The sequence below is a fragment of the Anguilla rostrata genome, chromosome 13 (genome assembly GCF_018555375.3).
Source record: "Anguilla rostrata isolate EN2019 chromosome 13, ASM1855537v3, whole genome shotgun sequence".
NCBI classification, from domain to species: domain Eukaryota; kingdom Metazoa; phylum Chordata; class Actinopteri; order Anguilliformes; family Anguillidae; genus Anguilla; species Anguilla rostrata.
This window is the reverse complement of record NC_057945.1, coordinates 4,553,405-4,570,129: the sequence shown is the minus strand read 5'-3', so window position 1 is coordinate 4,570,129 and position 16,725 is coordinate 4,553,405. Positions and strand designations below refer to the sequence as shown.

The window sequence follows — 16,725 nt, the reverse complement described above, 5'->3', positions numbered from 1 at the left end:
ACACATTTGTATACACTGCTGTAAATGTATGATTGGAGAATGTATAGAATAATGTTTATATGACATCGCTTCAATTAAAAAAAAGAAATAAAATGTGTCATCTGAGCTTTTCAATTTGCAGCCCATGCAATCTTAAGTTAATTTTATGGGAAACCACATCTGGTCTCTTTGACCGGGTTTGACTGAGGTGCTAATAGCACAGTAAATCCATTTAGGGGTCATGCATGAAGTGGGGGTATCACCCCCCTGGCGTACATACAGTTGGGCTGGAAAACAAGCGCCAATCAAACCACTATCTCTGCCATTGGCTGTTTAATCTGCTGACCAGTACCACAGTCGTCCACTAGGGGCACAACCATTTACCAGCCATTCTGCCTTCTCTTAACGGCTGGTCTTCATTCCCTCATACATTGTTATATTACATTACGGGCATTCAGAAGACACTGTTATGCTGTTATGTTAGTCACTTTTGTTTTGCATAGCATCATATATAGCTGAAGGAATTCAGGTTAAGCAGCTTGCTCAAGGGTCCATCGGCAGTGTCCTACCTGAGTATCGAAACCACAGCCTTCAGGTTACAAGCAGAGGCCCCTGCCCTTTATACAGCATATCCGCATCACCTGAGCTTGCGCGAAACGCTGGTGAGCGGACAGCTGTGGCAACGCCGGGCCAAGATTTGGTGGATAATAATAATAATAATTGTGATGAATTTGACACAAAGATGTCAGTTTCTGCTAACTTTGGACAGGAACATTTTAGAGATATGTTAGATTTAACCCCGAGCTATTAGCAGAGTTTACTGTGTAATTTTGCATCCACACACATTCATATTTGTGGAACACTGACAGTTTCTTTCTCAGTCTTTCTATCGCTTTTTTACATTTCTGCACAGCTGTTGGGGTGGTGTTGATAACCAATGTAAATATTTATAAATTCTCCCGGTTAAAATTTGCATTGGTTTATTCTACAGGAAAAGAATTGGCCGTGCCATTCCGAAACAGTCTCCTCCTCCCCAGCTCTGGAGCGTATGTGTTGCATCTCTGGTGGTGTGCAATACCAGGCCTACTTGCAGGTCCCCTAAAAATAGAAAAGTGGGATATTAATTATGTAACAGACAATGAGAAGCGAAGATATAACATCATCCACATCCAATATTTAAAAACCCTGTGGGCCGACAGTCTTAGTTTGAACTCATACTCAGGGCTTAAGGGCATCATGAAAGAGATTATTGTTTGTGTTCCTGTGAGTGATAGTCAGGTAAATTCAGTGGGCCTGACACGGAAGCAGCGAAAGACTTTACGAGAGGCCCCTGGACACTGGAGAGGAACAGGAATTTATTCAAGATGGCGGCGCATTTCCCGTTTTCAGGTTTCCAAATCACGTCTACTCAAGCTTCTGTGTAGAACCAAGGTGACTATGACTGTTCCTAACGTACGCCCAATTTGCTGTCCCATAAACAGCCGTGTTTCCTGGTACCTGTGCAAAACTAGAGCGGGGGTCTCAAACCCCTGGTCCTGGAGGTCGCATTGTACGCAGGTTTTTGGGGTTTTCTTCTGAGCAGCAACCAATTTTGGTCGTGGAGACGAGGTAGCGTGTGCTCTTCAGCCAGTCAGGGACCCTCAGCCAATCAACACTGAGAAACACAGTGCATGTCACCAGTGTGGCCCCCAGGTGTGGCCCCTTAGGAGTGGAGACTGACCTCGCCGGACGAGAGGAAGACGGGAGCAGTCTGTGATGAAGCCAAAGCTTCCAGTGGTTAAGCAGTGTAAAGACCATGACTCATCATGAATGCTTGCAGAGATGGGCTTCCAGTGGTTAAGCAGTGTAAAGACCATGACTCATCATGAAAACATGCAGAGAGGAGCTTAAGCAGTGTAAAGACCATGACTCATCATGAAAGCTTGCAGAGATGAGCTTCCAGTGGTTAAGCAGTGTAAAGACCATGACTCATCATGAATGCTTGCAGAGATGGGCTTCCAGTGGTTAAGCAGTGTAAAGACCATGACTCACCATAAATTCTTGCAGGGATCATCTTCCAGTGGTTAAACAGTGTAAAGACCATGACTCACCATTAATGCTTGGAGAGTTCAGCACCTTCTACTGTAGTTCCCGCTGTTCATTAAATCATTCCACGGCACCTTCCTTAGCCATGGCAGATAGATGGACTCAGGAAAGCCAGGCCATCATTCATTGATTTATAGGAAGGGAGGCTGGGGTAGTGAGATATCAGCAAACTGGGAGTAGGACATAAATGCTGCTATAACAGAAACATCTGCTGGCTATAGATTTACACTAATACTTTAGTCGGAATAAGACGTTTCTGGGTTTTATTTTGTGCTAGCACTGTGCATTTCATTGACAAACCGCATTAGTCAAACCGCACGTGTGGCTAACATCTAGAATGTGTTCGGCAAACCTTGTGTAAAAAAGGCAAATCTACATAATATGTTCCTAATGTTGCAGTAGTATTCTGTGGTAATTTTTTTTAAATTGCATTTTGATTAATCCACACATGCTGCTTGTTGCAACCATCAAACTTGACATCACAGTGACATTAACGAAGTGCATTTTTAAACTTTTGGGCACAAGCAGATGAACTGCCGGCTTTGTCTGCAGGCAAATACACTTATTCAGATGCCAAGATCTGAATAAAATGGCGTATACTGTAGCATATTGCAAGTGCCATGCATAAACATTGTACCTGCAAGAAAGGTAATTCTGAGAAACAGAAATGACTGTGTTTATTCTCCATTTACCAACTAGCATTATGATTTTTTAATTCTGGGTTTTGAACCAACTTTATTAGTTATGAGCTATGAAACTCAAACAGAAACAGAATAGAAATTAAGCCAGATGCGGACTTTCAATATTGTGTTAAAAAACAAACAAAGAAAACAAAAACATTATCAAAGAAGTACTGACTCATAATATCAGAATACATAATACTTGTGACCCATAAATAGTTCCTAGTCATCACTACAGTACAGATTCAAAACATTTTACACCAAAAACACAAGGACAAAGGTGGGAAACAACTGCATCTATTAATAACTTTATTCTTGTAGTACTACATAACAAGATACAAAAAAAACATTTTTCAATTAATTCAATTATTTGCACTTTAAGCTTTATTAAATATTATTAGTAAGTATATTACAGTAAAAAGATTAAACAGAAAAGGATTCAAAGTTGAAGACAGTCAAGCTAAAAAATAAAAAAATATAAAAAACTACCACCATGTTACTAGTTGCTGTTTGCAAGAATTTTAGCCCTTTCAAGCATAAGGCCAATTTTTCTGTGTTAAATTGCTATTTTTCTTAAGGCCTGGTTGTGTTTCTTAAGGCATGACTGTATAAAGGCTTGAAAAGGCTATCACTTGTGATGTATATCAATTTTTATATACAGTAATGTGCATAGAAACCACAAGTCAAAACAATCATGATGCACTGACCAACGGGTAGTCCTCAGTGAGGTGTCTGTCATTCGTTATGACATAGCAGTTTGTATTTACCAATCTGGCACAAACAGCTGGCTCTACGTTTTCCTGCTAAACCATGGCTGCTCTTCCCTAGTTACTGCACCCTGTGCAGAATATCAATTTGGAAGCACTTAAAACACAATCTTAAAATAGCAAGGGATCAAGTCTACCGAGAGTGAATTTAATCAGGATGTCTCATCTTTCTACCCTAAATGTGATGGAAAACAGCACAGTTCCACGGAGGATGAAGTGCATTTTCTTTGAGGTTCTCCTAACTGGAGCAAAAATGCATTCAGCAGACCACTACACTATTATCTCACATTAGACTGAATCTGAATTAGAATATTGGGATTGTCATTATATTATGGTGTATTCACAAATTAAACAATTTGTCTACGATTTAACCTGCAGCAAAAATGAATAAATGAACAAATGAATAAAGCTGGAAAAATATAAACAGATTCTGTGCAGTCTAAAATAGGGTGCCTATCCATAAAATGTGTAGGCACATGGTGGATTACTTTTGTCGCTCGTTAATAAACCTCATTAATAAATTCAACATCTGACTGATCAGAAGTGGATCCAACCCAGAAGCTGCAATAAACATGCAGTATAACATGACCAGCATGTTCAGTCTCCTCAAATATTATTCGCCATTAAGACTCGGCTTAAAGCTAGATCAGTAACCTACATTAGTGCTCGTGCTCTTTCAAAGACCTGTCAGAGAAATGACTCCACATCAAAGCTTTTGATCTCAACGCGCAGTTCTCCCCCCCCCCCACACAGCCTGGTTAAATCAAAGCCGGCCCCACTCAGTGCAGAGACTGTTTGAGATGCGCGCTCTTTGAGGAGGAAGTGCAGGAGGCCAGAGCTGTTGGCCCAGGGGAAGCTGGGAAGGGAGCGCAGGTTTGGCGTTGCGCTGCGGGGTCGCACGCCGCCCGCGGCAGGGACGCCGCGGTGGATCCGCGGTCTGCTTTAGCCGGGCTCTGGCCGAGGCGCTCTGAGGGCTTCGGGAATTTTAACGTGTTATTTAGGTGTTCTAGCCAGGAGATGACCGTCACACTCTCTCTCTAAACGGGGCCGCTGTTAAGGCCCTGGTCGGTTTGCCCCTGGGGTAGGACCCCGTCCACCCCCTGCAGGGTGGGGCACAATACGGGTCGCCCATTGGGGGGGGGGCGGGGGGGCGGGGGGGCGGGGGGGTTTGGTGACTGGGAGGACACTCATCGCTCTCTGGCGACCCCTGCTGGAACCAGCAGCCTGTGCACCGAAGCCACACGTGAAGCAACTGCTCCGACCAGCCACAGCATGTGCTCAGCATGTGCTTGGCATGTGCTTAGAGTGTGCTCAGCGTGCGGACGGCGGCTGCAAGGGAAGCAGTGGCTTGGCGTTTGCCGCCTTTCCCCCCCAAATTAACGGTGGGTGTGCAGCAGCGGGGGCGGCCGGAGAGCAGGACTGGGCCGGCTAAAATTAGGAGAAGAGCAGGACGAAGCGTAAAAAAGGAGAGGGCCTCTGAGGCGTGGCGGTGGCAGAAGCTACGTGTGTTCGTTCGGCGGCTGCGGCGCGGAGCGGGGGCGGAGTTTAGCCACCGCCCCGGCGGCAGCCTTCACTGCGGCGTAGCGCTCTCTTCCGGGCTTTTCCGCGAACCCTCCTCGGAGTCGGAGTCAACGCTGGGCGAGAGCTCCGCCGTAGAGCTCTGATCCAGGGAACCTGTCAGGGGGTAACAGACAAGGCGGGAGGTTCACTTTTACTTTACCTCCAATAAAGGTTAAAGGTGATAAAGACAGCAGGTGACTGAAATGGCTGGACCACCATGTGCATTAGGGAGGTTCTGTATGAATAGTTAAATTCTATGCAGGTACTCAGGTGAGGTTCTGCATGAAGAGCTAAATTAGAGGCAGGTGCTCAGGTGAGGTTCTGCATGAAGAGCTAAATTAGAGGCAGGTACTCAGGTGAGGTTCTGTATGAAGAGCTAAATTAGAGGCAGGTACTGAAGTGAGGTTCTGTATGAAGGGCTAAATTAGAGGCAGGTACTCAGGTGAGGTTCTGTATGAAGGGCTAAATTAGAGGCAGGTACTCAGGTGAGGTTCTGCACGAAGGGCTAAATTAGAGGCAGGTACTCAGGTGAGGTTCTGCATGAAGAGCTAAATTAGAGGCAGGTACTGAAGTGAGGTTCTGTATGAAGGGCTAAATTAGAGGCAGGTACTCAAGTGAGGTTCTGCATGAAGAGCTAAATTAGAGGCAGGTACTGAAGTGAGGTTCTGCATGAAGGGCTAAATTAGAGGCAGGTACTGAAGTGAGGTTCTGTATGAAGGGCTAAATTAGAGGCAGGTACTCAAGTGAGGTTCTGTATGAAGGGCTAAATTAGAGGCAGGTACTCAAGTGAGGTTCTGTATGAAGAGCTAAATTAGAGGCAGGTACTAAGTGAGGTTCTGCATGAAGAGCTAAATTAGAGGCAGGTACTGAAGTGAGGTTCTAAGGCTAATTAGGCATATGAGTAGTCGAGCTAAATTGAGGCAGGTACTCAGGTGAGGTTCTGCATGAAGAGCTAAATTGGAGGCAGGTACTCAGGTGAGGTTCTGCATGAAGAGCTAAATTGGAGGCAGGTACTCAGGTGAGGTTCTGCATGAAGAGCTAAATTGGAGGCAGGTACTCAGGTGAGGTTCTGCATGAAGAGCTAAATTGGAGGCAGGTACTCAGACTCTGTGCTTGCCTCGATGAAAAAGCTGCAGTAAACACTGTTTCACTCAGAATCCGTGTCCTCGACCTTCTTTCTGTGCATTACTTACATATTAATACTTAAGGATAATACAGTTAAGGATGCTTGTTTAAAATGAGTTTTCCTCAGTTTCCATTGAAGACAGAATTATACTTTTATTTAAAATAGAACATATCACTTCTGGAATTAGGCTATAATCTGCTTTCCATTAGTCATGACTCGTTGTTTGCTTTGTAGCTTATTTATTTGTTTTGCAGTTTCTCACCGGAGTGCCACCCGCCGAAGTTTATTTTAATTTGTCCCTGCCAAGTAGGCGATGTCCTGCCATGATCAAAGCTTTCTACAACCAAGTGTTATTTCTGCATGCAGTAAGCGATCTGGAGTGTAAATGCATCTAGCATGCACAACAGTGTTTAAACAATAATCAAAAAATAAATAATAATGACAAAGCACGTTACAAACTAAATGCCAGTTTTCCCACATGCTTGGTGACATATTTAAAAGGCATTTCCTACAGCAAGCGTAGACACAATGATCCTCATTTATCAATATGTTCGTAAAAATGTGTATACATTTACGCGTAATTGGAAACTAACTAGTGGTTAATTCAGTTGGATTCATCAAACACGCATAGACACCGCTTTTTTTAATATTCGTGTGCGTATGCGGATAAACACCAATTCATTGTAAATGAAAAGCAAGTTCACAGAACTTGCAATTAGCGTAAATTGACCTGCTAAAATACCATATAAGGAGCTTGGAATTCCATTGCAGACAATTTAAAGAGATGGCCAAGTAACGACAAACATACAAAACAAGCTTTAAAACTGTGTTTTTGTTGCCCACACAAAATGAACAGCTTAGAGCAGTTTGGACATTGAATCAATCAAAAATCAAAAATCCTTCGGCTCACATTGGATAAATGTGGCCAAATGCATGTGTGTTATATTGCAAAACATTAGACTATATATATTTCCAGCCACTTCAGTAGGCCTAACACTTTAGGGCTAACATTGTTAATGGAAAAACTCAAAGTTCTGCTACATTTGTTCTGTGTATGTTGAAAGATAAACAGTTCGCTGAAGAATGGATTATCGTGTAAATTAAGCTCTCAAAGGGGGAGGGCTGTTGACCGGGGTCATACCCACCCTTGGCCGGGGTCATACCCACCCTTGGCCTTTCATACCCACCTTTGGCCGGTCATACCCACCCTTGGCCGGGGTCATACCCACCCTTGGCCGTTCATACCCACCCTTGGCCGGGGTCATACCCACCCTTGGCAGGGGTCATACCCACCCTTGGCCGGTCATGCCCACCCTTGGCCGTTCATACCCACCTTTGGCCGGGTCATACCCACCCTTGGCACGGTCATACCCACCTTGGCTTCATACCCACCTTGGCCGGTCATACCCACCCTTGGCGGGTCATACCCACCCTTGGCCGTCATACCCACCCTTGGCCGGGTCATACCCACCCTTGGCGGTCATACCACCTGGCCGGGTCATACCACCCTTGGCGTCATACCCACCCTTGGCAGGGGTCATACCCACCCTTGGCCGGTCATACCCACCCTTGGCCAGGGTCATACCCACCCTTGGCCGTTCATACCCACCCTTGGCAGGGGTCATACCCACCCTTGGCCGGGGTCATACCCACCCTTAGCCGGGGTCATACCCACCCTTGGCAGGGGTCATACCCACCCTTGGCCGGGGTCACACCCACCTTTGGCCGGGGTCATACCCACCCTTGGCCGTTCATGCCCACCCTTGGCTGGTCATACCCACCCTTGGCCGGGGTCATACTCACCCTTGGCCGTTCATACCCACCCTTGGCCGGGGCATACCCACCCTTGGCCATTCATACCCACCCTTGGCCGGGGTCATACCCACCCTTGGCCGTTCATACCCACCCTTGGCCGGTCATACCCACCCTTGGCCGGGGTCATACCCACCCTTGGCCGGTCATACCCACCCTTGGCCGGTCATACCCACCCTTGGCAGGGGTCATACCCACCGTTTACCGCTCTCTCCTTCCATTTGAACTTGTTTTCCTCGGTGTGCCGGGTCCAGGTGGAGCGGAAACTGACAAGCTCGGCCGTGATGTGAGCCAGACTCCACTGCAGGCCCCTGGAGCTCTCCTTCCACAGCAGACTGAAAGGCAAAAATAATAACAATTAGCCACCAAAATACAAAAATAAAAACTATTTTATATGGAATATGTTTCTGTTACTATTCAGAGTTTTAATATTTAATTTGAAAATGTAGTAACTGAAAGCTTATGCGTCAGTATATGGTCCAATGTCACACAAGACGTGCACAAAACATTAATTAAATCCATTTAGCTGCTCTTACTGTATACATGTGAAAGAATGAACGCAAGTGTATTTGCCTTATTTAACTATGGGAGCAGTAATGCCAATCCAGGAGAACAGTCACAGGCCAGTGACTCTCACTACAGTACTAATGCAAATGCATTCTGTACACAAGAACCAGAGATACAAATCCTAAATACATAGCCTACAGATTACATCCACAGCAAGCACACAGGAGAAGATTTTAAAACCCTAAAATGGAGTCCACAGAACACCTGTTTCGATTGCAGGGGTCGGGCGGTTCGGGGTTCTCCTGGACCAGCGGGATGACGATCCGCTCGGCCATGTCCGTCAGCAGGGAGAAGGTGGGGTCCACGATGAAATCGATAAAGCCTGCAGGCGCAAAATGGCCACTGGTCACTCAGTGATGGGAGAGTGAGCTTTCTGAAATGGGTGGAGCTACAGTTAGCTGTCAGTCATTCAGTCATGTGTCAATACATTTAGAAACTTTGCTCTCCACAGCAGAGTACAATGATAGATCAGTCCCTGATGGCATATGGAAGCTCTGCCTATTTTTCACTCTGTGAAGTATTGGCTTCCCGTCAGTACTGTTTCTCAGTAACATGTTCTCATGTGCTTTCATGGAATGGTGATTTGGTCATGCCAAACCTATATGCATACATAACTCTAAAATGCCATTACTGTTAATTTTGCGGCTCAAAACAACCTTTTTTAAGGTAGTTATTCATTTTTCATGTATACTCCTTTTCCACACAAAAAGCATAATCTATTTACATTGAGAAAGTACAAATGAAGCAATCTTAAACAATATCTGTGGCAGTATTTCTGTTGGACAGAGTTAATCTACACAGCCTTAAATGCTTCTTCAGTAAACATTGTGTTTGGAATGTCCTTGAGAGCCAGCTGCTGATGAACTGCATGTCTTAGTTAGTTATTGTCCTTGTCATTAGTACGTCATACGGAACATTTACAGTAGATTACCGTAGTGATGTGGTGCGTTGTACAGGACATTTACAGTAGATTACCGTAGTGATGTGGTGTGTTGTACAGAGCATTTACAGTAAGTTACTGTACTGTGTGGTACATTACCTATCTGGGATTGGGCCACTAAGGTGCTCTTACGATCACACAAGGGAGAGAATGGGAGTCCCATCTCTGCCTCTCTATCCCCCTAAAAAAAACAAGAGAATCTGTTTTACTGCAAATTATGGGGTCCCAGCCCTGCTTCTGTAGAGCAACAAGTTCTGCTGGGGTCCCCAGCCCTGGTCCTGGAGAGCTGCAGGGTCTGCTGGGGTCCCCAGCCTTGGTCCTGGAGAGCCGCAGGGTATGCTGGGGTCCCCAGCCCTGGTCCTGGAGAGCCGCAGGGTCTGCTGGGGTCCCCAGCCCTGGTCCTGGAGAGCTGCAGGGTCTGCTGGGGTCCCCAGCCCTGGCCCAGGACATCTACAGGGTCTGCTGTGTTTTCCTGTTACTCCACTTTTTATTGATCGATTAAAGCATTATAAAGGATTACACAGACATATCTGTAGGTGGGCAGATACCTACTCATAGGTCAATAGGTGAGCGTGTACCTGCTCATATGTTCACAGGTGAATGTGTACCTGCTTATTGGTCCATAGATGAGCGTTTACCTGCTCATTGGTCCATGGATGAGCGTTTACCAGCTCATTCGTCCATAGGTGTGTGGTTACCTGCTCATAGGTCCATAGATGAATGTTTACAGGCTCATAGGTCCATAGGTGACTGTAACCTGCTCATAGGTCCATAGGTAAATGTATACCTGCTCATAGGTCCATAGGTAAATGTATACCTGCTCATAGGTCCATAGGTAAATGTATACCTGCTCTTAGGTCCATAGGTGAGTGTGTACCTGTCTGAAGAACTCCTCCATCAGGGCCTTGGTCCAGCGAGAGTGCAGAGTCCAGGGTTTGGTGGGGTGGCTGATGTCAGCAGTGTGGAGCAGCAGGGACAAAGCTTTTGGTTTATCTACCCTGCAAAGGCACACACAGAGCCCAGTTTCCCCTCTGTCTCAACCTGTGTCCCTGCACAGGCACACACAGAGCCCAGTTTCCACTTTGCCTCTACCTGTGTCCCAGCACAGACACACACAGAGCCCAGTTTCCCCTCTGCCTCTACCTGTGTCCCTGCACAGGCACACACAGAGCCCAGTTTCCCCTCTGCCTCTACCTGTGTCCCAGCACAGACACACACAGACCCCAGTTTCCCCTCTGTCTCTACCTGTGTCCCAGCACAGACACACAGAGCTGTACTGATGGAGAGACAGGCTCCATACAGAAAACAGACTGGACTAAACTAATCTCTGTACTGATGGAGAGACAGACCCCATGACCATAACCGGGAACATTTAGGCCTAATTATACTGCCATTCCCAGGAACAAAACTGTGGTACCAAGTGCTTAACAAACACAGAAACTATACTTCTCTTTCATACAAATAACAAGGTACATTTACATCTTCTCTGGGGGTGATTCATTGGCCCCCTGTCTGATTGGTTACGAGACATGTCTGTTATAAGACCTCGGGCTCTGCCAGACATTAGGGTGTTGTCCATACAATTTCCAACACTCAAAAACACAACCTCACCTGTGCATCCGCAGAACAAATTTCAAAATATGTTTTATACACACTAAAAATGACATTTTCATGCACACGTAATGCATTGGCTTTTCCTGACCATGGGACCTGGGAAGAATTTGGCCTGCACTTCAGTCCTTATCCTCAAGGTGTCACTGTAGGTGCTGTTGCATTAATCAATAATTATGCAGTTAAGGACCAACTGGAGGGCTGCCGGCCTCTGAAGCAGGGGTGTCTGTGAAGAAGTCTGGTGCCGGTACACTGCTTTGCTGTATCTCAGCACTGACAGATCTGATTCAACTAATCAAGGGCCGTGCCCAGAACAGCTTACTTGCTTACTATTGAATGCAATACAACTTGAATACTCGATAGTAGGCAATTAAGCGGTTTTGAGCATGGCCTTGTTTGAATAGCGTAAGGTACCAAATGTGTTATTTGCTCAAAGTAAATCCCGGTGTTGCCTTCTTGGTGTTGGAGGGTGTAACTACAGGTTAGAACTGAGGTGGAACAGAAAACAGGAAACTGGAATCATGGGTACTTTACCGTTCCTGCTGCTGCAAAAAGGCCCTCATGCCTTTGACCTGGAGGAGGTGGGAGGACATGTCTGTGGCCAGAACCATCTCTATGACCAACGAGCGCAGCTCCCTACCACACAGCAGAGAGAACATGAGTCACTCACACACAAAAACACACACACACTCTCTCTCTCTCACACACACACACACACACTCTCAGACACTCTCTCACTCACACACACACACACTCACTCTCACACATACACTCACACTACACACACACACTCACTCTCACACACTCACACTCACATGCACACACACGCACACATTCATACACACACACACACACTATACACACACGCACTCTCACACACAGACACTCACACTACACACACACACTCACTCTCACACACTCACACTCATACACGCACACAATATGCACACACACACTCACATACTCACACTACACACACACACTCTCTCACACACTCACACACACACTCTCACACGCACACACACACACACACACACACACACGCACACACCAGAGACTACACACACTGTGGGATTCACACACAGACCACAGCTAATACAGGTGTCACAGCACAGCTCTGCAGAAGAGTAGAGGTACTAACTGAGCAGTCAGTCATACAGGCTTGAACCTGGAAGTAGCACACACAACCGGGCCTTATGGCAGGGCTTCCCAACCGCGGGCCATGAGAGGGGTTGAGCAGGGTCACAACATCGGTGTTAAAAAACAACTGGATGCATATTACGTAGTTTCCATTCATCACTGACTGTCAGCAAATTCATCTGTAGTAGATATACGCACGATACCAATGGCAGTGTGCATGCAGATGCTTTGACATTTAAAAAAAAAATGTATTTAACCTTTATTTACCCAGGGTAGGTTCACTGAGCACGGATGCTCTTTTGCAGCAATGCCCTGCTTCACACTCATACACATTCACACCTGGGAGCTGCCCAGTACAACCACAATCCTCTATTGTTGGCCACTGAGCAACTTTTTTTAGCCAATTAAATCGGGATGATTAGGTGGCAAGTTTTTGACATATGTTATGAACGTGCATATTTATATGTTAGGCTACAGTTTCAGAAGAGATGGGTCCCAGGAAATGTATTTACTCATAAAGCCAGTTGTGGGCTCAAAGAAATTCTAGAGGCACTGCAGTATCAGACTCCCTATCGCAGATGCAGAAATACGAGCATCAGCCTAAAGAGAAATGAGTCACACTTTCCACTGATTAAAAAAGTTAGCAATGCGGGCGAAATTATACAGACATGTTTCTTAGCGATAGGAAATACAACATGGGAAATGAAGCTGTGTTTGATAAATGAAGGCTGGAAAAATGAAACCATTGGCAAGAAGTCAAAGATAGTGGACCACTGAAAAGGACATGTTGAAAAGGACTAATAAATAAATGTGATAATGAGAGTCAAATTACCTCAGGTTTGGTTATTGATTATTAAGATTTATAGCAACAAAACTAGAGTAACGTTTAAAAAAACAAGACTACAGTAATCTATGTAATGATTCCAATCAGACACTGAAAATGAAAAAAAAAAAGTTCACCAAAACCTCTCGCGTCGTGATGACCTTCTTTACAGAGTACATGACGTGTTATCAATCGCAATCAGAATGGCGCTGAGTGCTAGAGGCGGTGGTCGCTTCGAGACGGTTTGCTGATCTGACGAAACGTGAAGCCGGAAACGCAGAGATGGAAGCCTAACTCAAGCGCTTTCCGGCGGCGTAGGTTTTGTTGAATTAATTTCCACAAAAGCAGATGAGACTTTCATGGCCGAGCGCTTTCAGGCCTGCCTCTGCTGTCCTTCGCACAGCTCAAAGTCCTCACAGCTCAGGCAGGAATGAGGGGACACAGCATCGGTTCAGCTTTAAAGCCTCTGAAAGTGTGATGATGAACACGGTCCGTTTCATATGGCACTTCGGCTGTAACTGTCTCAGTGTGTGACCTCGCACCGTGAGTGTGTGACTTAGCCTGTCATGTCTGAATCCTTTTAAAAAGCAAGTGGTACCCAAAATGCACTGCAGTGCTGGTCAGAGTATTTGGTAGGCCCAGAGTCGAAAGGGGCGAACAGAGTATAATCCACAACCAGCCTGAGCTGTTGCTGCTGGAACACGAAACAGGAGAGGGCGCTATATCAGACAGGGAAGAGGATAAGGAGGAGAACAGTAGGAGGATAAGGAAGGGAACAGGAAACAGAAGAGAGAGCTCTATATATCGGACAGGGAAGAGGATAAGGAGGGGAACAGGAAATGGAGGAGAGGGCTCTATATCAGACAGGGAAGAGTATAAGGAAGAGAACAGGAAACAGGAGAAGGTTCTAGACCTCATGGTGAAGTGGGGAAGGACAGAACCAGGCGAGGGTAGCTCTTACGTCCACTCCTCGCGGGAGAGGTTGATGAAGATGTTCATCTCTTCGTCCTGCATCAGGCGGTACGTGGCACTGACGTGGTGACTCTCCAGAACCGACCGGTCGTTGTAGATCAGGGCAAAATCGGACCTTTCAGAGGACAGGGAGCACACAAGCGCACGTTAGCCTACTGCTACACTAGCCTGCTGCTACACCCAGTCTTTGGCCTGCCTTCAACTGACCTTCATTCTGCTCACTGTATCAAAGCGAAATTGAAAGACAGAACGTGGGAAGAAGGTGTAAATTGAAAGACAGAACGTGGGAAGAAGGTGGAAATGGCTTTGTTTAGTGCATCTGCAGCAGTGGAGGGGGGGCTGCAGATGCACTAAACTCTGGAGGAGACATTTGCAGTTATTACACATTACCTGAGAGGCGCACATTTTGAGAAGAATAGTAAAGTTCAAAGAAAATGCTTTAAATCAGTAACAAGGGGTTAGAGGTATGTATGATTCTGTATAACACACATGCACACACACACACACACTGGCACCTCCAACAGCACATGAATGTCCCTCACCAACCCCAAAACGTATGTGGATTCAACCATAACAGGAATAAATTGATCTCAGATTTCTTTCTCTTGATTATTCTTCCAGTAGTCTGTTGTTTTTCCACTGTTAAAAAAAATCTGTTTCTGTTGCACTGAAATATTGTGTTCTGTGTAATGACCAGAAAAGGAATCATAATTATAGGTGGGAGACATTACAGTCAATTGCAGTGGATGTTTTATATCTATTCCTGTTTATTTGCATTAGTGGAAAGTGCATTTTTCCAATGTATGTAAGTAGAACAGATGTGGCCGATGCTTTTGGCTTGAAAAGTCTTTTCGTGTCCTTTTTAAGGACTCAAAGCTCAAGAGAGATTGGTTGTTTTTTGAAGCAATAGACGCCACTGAAGTAGGAGCTAAATATAATGAGGCTACTTGGAGTGGGAGTGGAACTGCAGTCCACATCGGAGCACGTCAGAGAAGCACGACCTTCGTGCGTAGCAGCCAAGGCCCTCGTGACCCCACATAAATTAACCTGCGTGGCTTTTCCAGGACCTGCATGAACGTACTGAAACGAGGAGCCCTCCTCCCCCTGAGCGCCTCACAGAGCTGACCTCTCTGCTTCCCAAAATTAACCCTGAGAACGAACGCCCAGAGACGATGCTCCAGCAGTCCAGCAGGGGGCACAATGGGCTGTTCTCTCAGGCTCGGGGGCAGAGGGCTGTTCTCTCAGTCTGTGGGGGTATTAGGGCTGTTCACTCGGGCTGTGTGGGGTATTAGGGCAGTAAATGTATCCGGGTAGAGGGCTTTTCCCTCAGGCTGTGGGGGTAGAAGGGCTGTTCGCTCAGGCTGTGGGGGTATTAGGGCTGTTCTCTCAGGCTGTGGGGGTATTAGGGCAGTAAATGTGCCCAGGGCAGAGGGCTGTGGGGGTATTAGGGCAGTAAATGTGCCTGGGGCAGAGGGCTGTTCCCTCAGGCTGTGAGGGTATTAGGACTGTTCTCTCAGGCTGTGGGGGTATTAGGGCAGTAAATGTGCCTGGGGCAGAGGGCTGTGGGGGTATTAGGGCTGTTCTCTCAGGCTGTGGGGGTATTAGGGCAGTAAATGTGCCTGGGGCAGAGGGCTGTGGGGGTATTAGGGCAGTAAATGTGCCCGGGGCAGAGGGCCGTGGGGGTATTAGGGCAGTAAATGTGCCCGGGGCAGAGGGCCGTGGGGGTATTAGGGCAGTAAATGTGCCCGGGGCAGAGGGCCGTGGGGGTATTAGGGCAGTAAATGTGCCCGGGGCAGAGGGCCGTGGGGGTATTAGGGCAGTAAATGTGCCTGGGGCAGAGGGCTGTGGGGGTATTAGGGCAGTAAATGTGCCTGGGGCAGAGGGCTGTGGGGGTATTAGGGCAGTAAATGTGCCTGGGGCAGAGGGCTGTGGGGTATTAGGGCAGTAAATGTGCCTGGGGCAGAGGGCTGTGGGGGTATTAGGGCAGTAAATGTGCCCGGGGCAGAGGGCCGTGGGGGTATTAGGGCAGTAAATGTGCCCGGGGCAGAGGGCCGTGGGGGTATTAGGGCAGTAAATGTGCCCGGGGCAGAGGGCCGTGGGGGTATTAGGGCTGTAAATGTGCCCGGGGCAGAGGGCCGTGGGGGTATTAGGGCAGTAAATGTGCCTGGGGCAGAGGGCTGTGGGGGTATTAGGGCAGTAAATGTGCCTGGGGCAGAGGGCTGTGGGGGTATTAGGGCAGTAAATGTGCCTGGGGCAGAGGGCTGTGGGGGTATTAGGGCAGTAAATGTGCCCGGGGCAGAGGGCCGTGGGGGTATTAGGGCCGTGGGGGACTCTCAGGCGTCTGCGCTTGCTAAGGTGCAGGCTGAGCTCGAGCGACGCTGCAGGAGCGGCAGGTCTCCGCGGGCCGCAGATAGAGGTGTTTTTCTGGGGCAGTCTGCAGACGGCTGCGGGGAGCGTGCGGTGTTTCTGCGGCCGGGCTGCAGCGGCGCATGCATGCAAACGCTTCCTTTTCCCCTCCTTCCTCTTAAGAGGGCCGTCGAAGCTGCGCCTCGCGCGAAATGCTAATCGGTTGTGTCGACGCCGCGCCGCGAGGCCCAGGAAGCGTAGCTCTGAGACGCGCCGGTCTGTAACGCCCCCGGCGGCGGCGCGGGAGGGCTGACTGC

General features: G+C 47.3%; 1 protein-coding gene across 2 annotated transcripts in view; it reads right to left on the bottom strand.

Annotated features, from left to right (window-relative positions):
• Positions 1-3,036: 3,036 nt before the first annotated feature.
• Positions 3,037-16,725, bottom strand: part of LOC135237682 (dual specificity calcium/calmodulin-dependent 3',5'-cyclic nucleotide phosphodiesterase 1B-like) — a 33,128-nt gene continuing 19,439 nt past the window's right edge. For both annotated transcript variants that reach the window (XM_064305030.1, XM_064305031.1), the window contains exons 8-14: positions 14,052-14,177; positions 11,662-11,763; positions 10,394-10,514; positions 9,616-9,697; positions 8,781-8,898; positions 8,208-8,344; positions 3,037-5,185 (exon numbers count right to left, since the gene is read on the bottom strand). In XM_064305030.1, the coding sequence (XP_064161100.1) occupies positions 5,082-5,185; positions 8,208-8,344; positions 8,781-8,898; positions 9,616-9,697; positions 10,394-10,514; positions 11,662-11,763; positions 14,052-14,177 (790 nt within the window). In that variant the 3' untranslated portion in view covers positions 3,037-5,081. The remainder of the gene's footprint in view (positions 5,186-8,207; positions 8,345-8,780; positions 8,899-9,615; positions 9,698-10,393; positions 10,515-11,661; positions 11,764-14,051; positions 14,178-16,725) is intronic.